The 10,174-nt window shown below is 31.9% G+C and overlaps 1 protein-coding gene across 1 annotated transcript in view; it reads left to right on the top strand.

The window, feature by feature from the left end:
* The first annotated feature begins 6,698 nt into the window (after positions 1 to 6,698).
* LOC149229583 (monofunctional isopimaradiene synthase, chloroplastic-like) overlaps positions 6,699 to 10,174 on the top strand; it is a 92,433-nt gene continuing 88,957 nt past the window's right edge. The window contains 5 exon segments of the mRNA XM_089381073.1: positions 6,699 to 6,819; positions 6,933 to 7,138; positions 7,235 to 7,329; positions 7,421 to 7,519; positions 7,632 to 7,783. Coding sequence (XP_089237199.1) covers positions 6,699 to 6,819; positions 6,933 to 7,138; positions 7,235 to 7,329; positions 7,421 to 7,519; positions 7,632 to 7,783 — 673 coding nt within the window.

The raw sequence follows: 10,174 nt of genomic DNA, 5'->3' as shown, positions 1-10,174 counted from the left end.
TCAAATTGTTTTAAGGGTTTTTTAAAGGTGTTGAATCCATGTACGTAGTCAAAAACCCGTTTTAAATATAAAAAAATTGAGATTTGGGGAAAACAATTTCCCCACATTTTAGCCAAAAATTCCAGAATTTAACATGATTAGACAAATCCTATTATATATTACATGATTGTATTAGATTACTTGATTGTATCATGAAAAATTTAGGATTTTTTCATTTGCAGCAATGAAGCAAAGTTTTAAAAAGATATGATGTAATACTTATTGATAAAATTATCTTTTAGTGTGAAACATTGTGTGTCATGAGGAAAGGTTCAGTATAATATGTGTTGCACTATTTTTCAAATTATGGGTAAAATGCACCATATTACAAGAAAAAGATATTTTGTGCAATATGAAATGAAGAGTTCGTTGTGGAGTTAAAAGCTTAGGAGAATGCAATGTGTTACTACAATGCTATTGCATGGAAACACTTTTTTTTTTACGAGGGTGTTGTATCATGTGGAAAATATCCATGTGTATGGCACACCAAAAAGGAGAAAAGTGTTTGGTTCATGCAAAATGTCATGAAGCAAATATTTTTAAAGAGATGTAATGTATCACAACAAAAATATCTTCATTTTCATCCAATGTTTAACAAGTGAAATATTTTTGAATGCTAGTGGTGCAAGAAAGCATTTTTTTGAAAGGTGCTATAAAGGAAAAGTTGTTGTAGACAAAAAAAGGAAATTTGTCTTTGTTGTAGCAAAGGGAAATTTCCATCTCAAAAAGAGAAAAATTATAGTGATGAGATGTAGCACACAAAGATAACGTTTCAAGCGATGCATTATATCATAGATATGGAAAATTCTTGGAATCCTGCTACTGCATGAAGAAAGGAAAATTGAGGTGATGTGATGTTTTGTTAGTAAAAACATGATGGACATGAAACAACATAGATGAATAAATTTTGGAAGACAAGTAAATGAAATTATGGCCAAGTTTTATGGAAAAATTATATATTTTATGTGCTCTCTTGTGAAAATAATATCTTTGGTGAGATATGATATGTTCCACGAAGAAGAGATTTATGTTCAGGCGACACATCAAAAAGTATAAAAGCTTTGCAACATGCCTCTTACATTCTTTCTCCACTATTTCACAAGACCCAATACTCCAATCCACTAAACTCTATCAATAGCATGCTAAAAGAAGTCCTTGAAAAGTGCTGATATTCATTGTTATCCTTTCATCTTTCATATATACCAAAGAAATAAATCACCTCTTCTCCAAGGCCTCCTAGGAAGCCCACTAATTAAATAGTTCCAAGAAGCAAAATCTTGTCAAAAACTTAATGTTCTTCCTACATGCATACGCATTTATCACACATGTAAATGATTTTATTATCCAATACAAGTTTGGGCATAAAACCCATTTGTAATCATGTGATTATGCACAATCCTCCCCTCTTCTAGTGCCCTCAAATTCGATTCATGCAACAATATAGAATGCAAACATGAATTTCATAAAATACATAGAAAATCCTTCCTGTAGTATATTTATAGAAGGTTACATGGATTCCTTCAACATTCTTTCATAGATGCAATCCCAAATACTCACATTCGTTGTCATGGTATTAGCATTATAAGAGTTCCCCATGTTACCTTGGACATAAAGTTGTGAATAGGACTAACAAATATGTTGTCCTAACTAGAATGAAATAGTTGGCCTCTTTTGGTGTAATAGAGCTTAAAAACTTAGAAGACTAAACATGGGTGTGATCATATGGTCCAATTGTTTACCTCTTACACTTGAAAGGGTCATTGACTAACTCAACCTACTTTGCTTACAACTCTCATACCACATGAAGAAGGAAAAATTGATCTCATGTGATTTTTTGCTAGTAAAAACGAGATGTGCATGAAAATCATAGAGGAATAATTTTGGAAGACATGAGAATGAAATTTTAGCCAATTCGTTTGGAAAGATGTATATTTGAAGTGTTGTCTTGTCATAAACATAATATATTTCATAAGATGTGATATGTCTCATGAAGAACAGCTTCATGTTCAAGTGACACATTACAAAAAACAAAGCATTTGCAAGATATGTCATTAGGGGAATTTTGAGGTAAAAAATGGGCCTCAAAACAAAAAATGTACTAACAAAATGAACTTTAAAATAACCAATAAGATTCAATATGGTGATGTGATATCCAATGGTAAATATGTTGGAGGGAAAAGAAGAAAACTATTTTGTTTAATTGTATTTTTTATTTATCTCTTTATAGGTTTACTCAAATTTCCAGTGTAGACACCTTGAATTCTGCATCCATCTAATACCCACTTTGCCTACTTTTGAGTAGACCCATATAAAAAAATGAAAATACATGAAAAAAGCACGTTCAACATGAATTTTGTAAATTATAGTAATAAGGTTATTCCAAAGTAGTCTAATAAGAAAAAAAGGTTATGATACTTTTGATGGTAAATAGGTTCATAGAAGATCATCATTCTTTTGATGGTAAATAGATTCATAGAAGATCATCATTCTTGACACCAAACTTAGAATCAAGTTTATATGGAACCAGGGGATTCCATTAGGCTTCCTTCCTATTTTAGATGTTTTGAGTTTTAGAAAGAGATATTTTGTGATTAATGAGGAAGGATTGTGTGATGGATCACAAAAAGAAAAGGCACTGAATTTAATGGTGATTCACATTAATTGATATGATTCACATTAATGATGATTCATCATTATTTCGATGGTAAATAGGTTCATAGAAGATCATCATTCTTGACACCAGACTTAGAATCAAGTTTATATGGAACTAGGGGATTCCATTAGGCTTCCTTCCTATTTTAGATGTTTTCAGTTTTAGAAAGAGATATTTTGTGATTAATGAGGAAGGATTGCATGATGGATCACAAAAAGAAAAGGAACGCACTTCAATGGTGATTCACATTAATTGATAATGCTGAAATATGGATGGATTTACAAGGAAAAATTGTATAATGAATTGCAAAAAAAAAGGAACAAACTTTAATGAGGATTCTTTGTTAACTACAGTTATAACGTGAAAGGTATGCATGTTCAGTCTATTAAACCCAAATTCCAATATTTTCTTTATTTTATTAGGCACTTTTTCTGTATCATTTCCACCTGTTAATGGCGTTTCTTCACTTTAATCTAAATCTTCCATTTTATTTAATTAAAAGTTTGTTGCAAGAACATTGAGTGATCCTTATTTTATCACGGATTAATTTGAATGTTGGTTAAATGTTATTTGGCTAAATCTAGGGATTCCTTGGAATCCTTCCCATGTAAGAATGATTTCAAAAAACTTCACGTTAATGATAGACAAGAAAAATGAACTCAGAACCTACTGAGTCTGATAACATTGATGATTTTGGCCCTGATAATTTTTCCAATTTATCCCATTTAGATATGTAGTATTAATGTGATGAAAATACGTTCAACAATATCATTTCGACACCTTCTTGTCTAATGTGAAGCATGGTAAAGAGAATGAAGTTTCAACACATCAAAATGTAACTCGAATTCAAAGATGAGGTTGAGTCAACCCTCTCAAGCCAACCCTCTTAGACCATTATCTCCATTCTAATTCTACATCGAAAGAAGAAAATAATTAGCCAGGTCCTCAATCTCAATCTAGAATTAAGAAAAAAACATATAACCCATGTTGGCATTATGGTACATATGTTATCCTTGATGGAAACCCACATACCGGTCAGTTCAAAAATGATAAAGGGAAACTCACATTGTAATAGGTCTATTCAGAGGTAACAAAGTAATGGTATAGAAGAAAAAGATGATGGAACAAAGGATTACAGATCAAAGTCAAGAAATTGAGGAAAGATAATGTATTAGGTTATATACAATGTTTAACCTAGTCCAAGTAGCATATACACACGGGTAGATAGAATAAAAGGAGCGTATGTGTATGCACACAGTTTCACAGAAGGAAAAGCACGTATGCGATGGAAAATTAAGGTTAAAGAACACCAAGGGTCTATACCATGGTATTAGCCCACAATCGTGAGCGGAATAACGGTTACTTGATCTTGTCTAAGAATACCATAGGTTCTAAGTGTTGTTTTGGTGCATGGTATTGACAAAGGCTCTAAGTATATAAGAAGGAGAAGATCAAAGGGCTAAATGTGCAAGTGAAAGGGTTTTTCATGAATACTTCTATGTGAAGTATATTTTTTGTTGTAATGGTTATGGTTATGATCTAAAACATCTTGTGCACCCTTGGATACAATGTTGGATCAGGTTCATGAGACCTGAAATGACTTATCATTGTATGATCTAATAATGGATAGGCTAGATCTAAGTGCTAACGCATGTTTTATCATTTAAATGCTATGATGTGGGTATATCTAAAGTCTTGAAAATTTGTGAAGTTATAAGTCATATTTGCAGATCTATACGCAGGTTTGCCTTGGTGAAGGCACATATGCATGTAGGTTCGACACTTCCAAGTAGCGTATGCAGAGGAAGGGCTTGTTGTTCAGAAATGATTGATTTATCTTATCTGATGTAAAAGTGATTGTATAAGGCGATTGAGTCTCGCTGTCTGATTGATTGAGTAAGAAGGGTGATATTTGATGCTATCTGTTTAAAAAGCTGTAATATGTTAGTAGATCTTCATAATGTCTTTGGGTAGTACAGTTTTTGGTTCAGAAGTTTTATGATTCAATATCTTTAGAGGTATACGTAGGTTGGATTACAGAAAGTAGTGTATACAAGCAAATTGTCCTCATTGAATTAGCGTATACATTTTGACATATGATTTTTGAGGTTGCAGTTGTTTTTGGTTGTTGATGTAGTGTTCTAGGTTCAGCTCTGTGTTATGGTGAGAATGGTTTCACTGTTTAGATCGATTAATTGTGTTTTTCTTTAGAGTTGATGGGTTTCAATGATTAGTTGATGCGATTGTATTCGATGATTGTATTCCAGTTGTGGTGATTGATTTTGATCTTCAATGTTATTGATGGGTCTAGTATGAACATTTGATGAAACGTGGCGTACATATTGTGTTGATGTGTACGAGGAGTATCGAATCTAAAAATTTATGAAACATGGTCCATGGAGGAAGAGTGGAGGGGGTAGCCTTCTATAGGCTGGCACTTATAAACTGGTACAAGTTTACACCAGTACAAGATCTAGGGGGTTGTAGCTCCCTTCGAGTAGCAGTTGGAAAACGAGTAAAGGTTGTAGCCTTCTGTAAGTCGGTGCCTATGTACTGGTAAAGATATCAGCCAATATAAGAGCTAGGGGGTTGGAGCTCCCTTCTAGTAAAAGATGGAAAACGAGTCAAGGTTGTAGCCTTTAGCAGGTAGATGCCTGCGTACTAGAAAAATTCTACCCTAGTACAAAAATTGTAAACACTTTTTATAATAATAAGATTGAAGACTCAGATGACAACAACGGTGGTTTTTTCCCACATTGGGTTTCCACTTGAAAAATCATAGTGTTCATGTGTGCTACTTATGTGTGTTGATTTATTCTGTTCTTGCTGCATGTGTTTACTACTTAGTAAATGCATCACACTCTAATTTAAGTTCAACAAACAATGAATTAGCTGTTTTACAAGTTTATTATATATACGCTGGTTTCATTCATTATAGTCGCGGACATACTCTATTTGATTTCTGAAAAATCCCATATACAGTTTGAAAAGGAAAAATTATTATTGTAAAAGTTTAAATATTGATTCACCCCACCACCCCCTATCAGTATTTTTCCCAACAACCGAGGGAATATCTAGAGCACAACGAAATAGTGGAAATAAAGTCCCTACTAAATAAGTCCATGTTGATGTCAAGTCTCTAGACAAGCCCATGTCGAAGAAAACTAAGCCCCAACCAAATCATAATTTTTAATTTTTTTATGATAATACTCCAACTCATAAGGATGATGATAATTGTGATAGCCATTGTCAACACAAGGCTGATAATGATGTATTCACTCAAAGTATTTATTGGGAGCAACATTATACTATTAATGTTCCCTATGTAGGGCATAGAAACCGACAACTTCATTAGGAAAATGACCAATTAAGATTGATGAATAAGCTTAGAAAAAGTCAACAGGATAAAAATACTTATGGGTTGGAGGAAAAGCCACAGTCATCAGATACTCACATTATCATCAAATTTGCTAATGTCAAAGAAGTCACAATTTTATATCCTCATAGTCAAATTTCTGTCAAATAATATGATGTCATTTGTTTATTTATAGGTTGTAAATTTGGCAAGGTATGCTTATTTGTTTTTATTTAGTTTATTAGTTTTGAGAGAAACTATAAAATCTCATAATTTGTAGCATTCTATACTATTCACTTCTTCATCAGCTCATTAGTGTCTCGATTTAATTGAGCTTAGAGGTTTATTTTACTGCTGAATATGATGTAATTTAATTTTTAGAGGCTTATTCTACAGTTTAGTATAATGTATGTAATTCTGTTAGTTGAAATTTTGCTTATGACTGTTAAATTTTATTTATTTTTAAATCCAAAAATAAAAAAAAAGAACAAAACAGAAAAACAAAAGAAAAAGAAAAAAAAAAAACAACTATACAAAACATTTAAATATTATCCACTCATAAAAAAATTTGAGGGTGAAGAAATTGAATCTTTCTAAATTCATATTAGATAGGTGTTTAAAATAAATCTATACTAGTAATATTTGAAATTGATGCGCAGCCATTGGGACGAAGGAGGCATTGGATGGGCTAGGGAGAATCCTGTTGCTGATATTTATGTTACGGCCATGGGACTTCGAATCTTGAGACTGCATGGATACAATGTATCCTCAGGTAAATTAAAATGTTGACACGAAGAGCCAAGTTTTAGCTGTAAACTGTGCCAACAGCCAAGGATTTGAATTCTTTCATTCTGTTGAATCATCTGCAACCATCATTCTTGGCACATGTTTTAAAAACTTTTAGAGATGAGAATGGTGAGTTCTTTCGCTTCTCGGGTCAAACAGAGAGAGGATTAAAAGACATGTTAAACGTCAATCGTTTCTCACACGTTGCATTTCCGGGAGAAACGGTCATGGAAGAAGAAAAGCTCTCCACCCAAAGATGTCTTTCGAGTGCTTTGGAAAATGTGGATGAGAAATTTAGGGGAGAGGTATATAGTATTTTCCGGCTCTTTTAACATTTCAGTCTTGCTGCTAACTCAACTTGACATCAATGAGTATATATATATATATAATTTTATTTGGAGGTGGAGTACACGCTCAAATATCCATGGCTTAGGAGTCTGCCGAGGCTGGAGGCCATAAGCTGCATTAAACATTACGGGTAAAATTTATAATATTTGTTTCTAATATAATACCGTTGAACCCAATATTGGTTTCAGCATGCTAAATAGTAAACCATTTGTATTTTAATGTATAATTGATGGGAGCAGGATGCCATATATTAACAATGACAAATATTTGGAACTGGCCAAACTGGACTTCAATAATGTGCAGTCTATACACCAAAAGGAGCTTCGTGAGCTTCGAAGGTGCTAGTATTGTTTAATTCGATGTTTCAATGATTTAAGCCTACTATTGTTTAATTCAATGTTTCATTCATGTAAGTATAAGCTAAGCTAGTGTATCTCCAATTGTTCAAAGGTGGTGGAAATCATCGGGTTTCGCAGAGCTCAATTTCACACGCGATCGTGTGGCTGAAATATTTTTCTCAATCTCCTCTTATATGTTTGAACCCGAGCTAGCTTCGTGTAGAGCCGCCTTTAACAAATCTACCACCTGCCCTATCATTTTGGGCGACCTATATGACGCTCATGGACTATAGAAGACATCACGTTGCTCACAGGAGCAGTTAAAAGGTGGAGATTTAACATACTAAATCTCTTTTGATCTAAAAATAGATGAAAGTTTCTGCAATTATTGTGGCTGCTAAACTATGTATTCATGCCTATTCGTCGTCTTTATTATAGATGGGATCACTGTCTGTTAGACCGAATGCCAGAACACATTAAAATATGCTTCCTAGGTCTGTATAATTTAGTAAATGAAATAGCGAAAGAAGGTTGCAAGAGACAGGGGTGTGACATGCTAGGCTACATTTGGCACTTAGTACGTACTATGTTTACAATTTTGATGTTACACAAGTTTTTTATTTTCTACAAAGATACAATTAAATATTGATTATGGATTGATTATGGGAGATCCAGCTTGAAGGATACACGAAAGAAGCAGAATGGTCTGAAGTTGAATATGTGTCGTCCTTCGATGAATACATAGAGACTGCTAATGTGTCAATACCACTAGCAACTGTCATTCTGATTGGTGTTCTTTTCACTAGAGTGGTTCTTACAGGTCACATACTCTCCCAAATTGGTTACCGATCCAAATTTGTATATCTCATATGCTTGACATGGCGTTTGATGAACGATATCAAAAGTTACGACGCAGGGTACTCAATCTCTTGTAATCCAATGTAGGGTCTCTGTCCTTAGGCGCTTGTAAATTATTTGAACGGTTGCTAATTATGTGCAGGCAGAGAGAGGTCGAGGATAGGTGGATTTCTCCATATAGTGTTAAATTATTTGAACGGTTGCTAATTATGTGCAGGCAGAGAGAGGTCGAGGATAGGTGGATTTCTCCATATAGTGTTACATGAAGGACCATCCCGAATTGTCAGAGGAAGAAGCTCTCAAACATATTTATAGTCTCGTGGAAAATTCCCTCGCAGATTTGAAGTGTGAATTCATGAACACAAAAGACATGCCGGACAATTGCAGGAGAATGGTTTTTGATAGTGCCAGATCAATGCAGTTGTTTTACGTGGAAGAGGACGGTTTAACACTTTCACAAAATACGGAAATTAAAGAACATGTCAGAAAGATCATGTTCGAACCAGTTGCGTAGAATAAATTATTCAAATAAAGGTGCATGGTGTTCTGTTCATGGTGTAGTAACGCATGCGCTTGCCAATCAACGGCTGTCATAACAATTTATTTTCCTCTTTCTCAAGTAGGCGATGAAATTCATGGTTGCCGATGTGTTTTTGCTTTCCCCCCATTCGTTAAAGCAAATTAAATTTTATTTTATGTTAAAGACAAATTGTTTATCAATCATAGTCGAAGATCATGATGAGAATCGTTATGGAAAAATGTTGTTTCTAAATAATTAGGTGACCAATCATTTTTATGGTTGCAATATAGAGTTGACCATTGATATATCGTTTCGATGAGGTACACAGATTTTAAAACCAAAAAATAATATAGGGAACCAGATTCATTTTACAGAGTCCCTATCAAAAAGTTGGTGGTATATATTATCGATTTAGCAGTCTATTTTCTTTATGTTTAATGTGATAGGTAAATGGAAAAGTAACCAGTTGAAAGATCAAAAAGTTTATCGATGATATATATTGGTATAATTATAATTATATTTATCAATATGGTTGATATACATAGATATATATAAAGTATATATATAATTACATTTTTCAATGTAGTCGATATAAGCGGATAAGCATATATATATATAATTACATTTTTCAATGTAGTTAATATAAGCGGATAGGTATATATAAATCACATTAATAATTATGATGTGTATTTTTTTTAAAACCAACTATTTATAATTATTAATAACTATATAAATAGTAACAACCATATTCTTATATATTTATATATTTATGATTATTATATTAATATTATAATAATAATACTATTAATATTAATTAATAATAATAATAGCCAATAATAATATTATGATAATAATAATATTATTATATTATTATAATAATATTATATAATAATAATAATAATAATAATAATAATAATAATATTAATTGATAATAATATTAGTAATACTAATTAACAATAATATTCTTAATAACAATAATTATTTTAGTAAATGTGGTTGATATACCTGTAAGGCTTCATTTCTATTTATGACAAAGACAATTGATAAATATATAATAACAATAATAATAATAAATTATTACTCATTTTTGATAAAATGTAAATATATAATTATTTATTTTATTAAAAAAAATTACTATTGATTTTAGAAAAAATACAAATATTTTTATTTTATAATAATAATAATAATAATAATAATAATAATAATAATAATAGTTAAATAGTTAATTATTGTTAAATAATAATAATAATATTTTTTAATTAAATATTGGTAAATAA

This window comes from Pinus tabuliformis, chromosome J (genome assembly GCF_031772625.1).
Source record: "Pinus tabuliformis cultivar Carrire ecotype Pingquan chromosome J, CPIR1, whole genome shotgun sequence".
Lineage (NCBI taxonomy): Eukaryota > Viridiplantae > Streptophyta > Pinopsida > Pinales > Pinaceae > Pinus > Pinus tabuliformis.
Note: the sequence above shows the minus strand (reverse complement) of the source record. Positions and strands in the feature narration are given on the sequence as shown.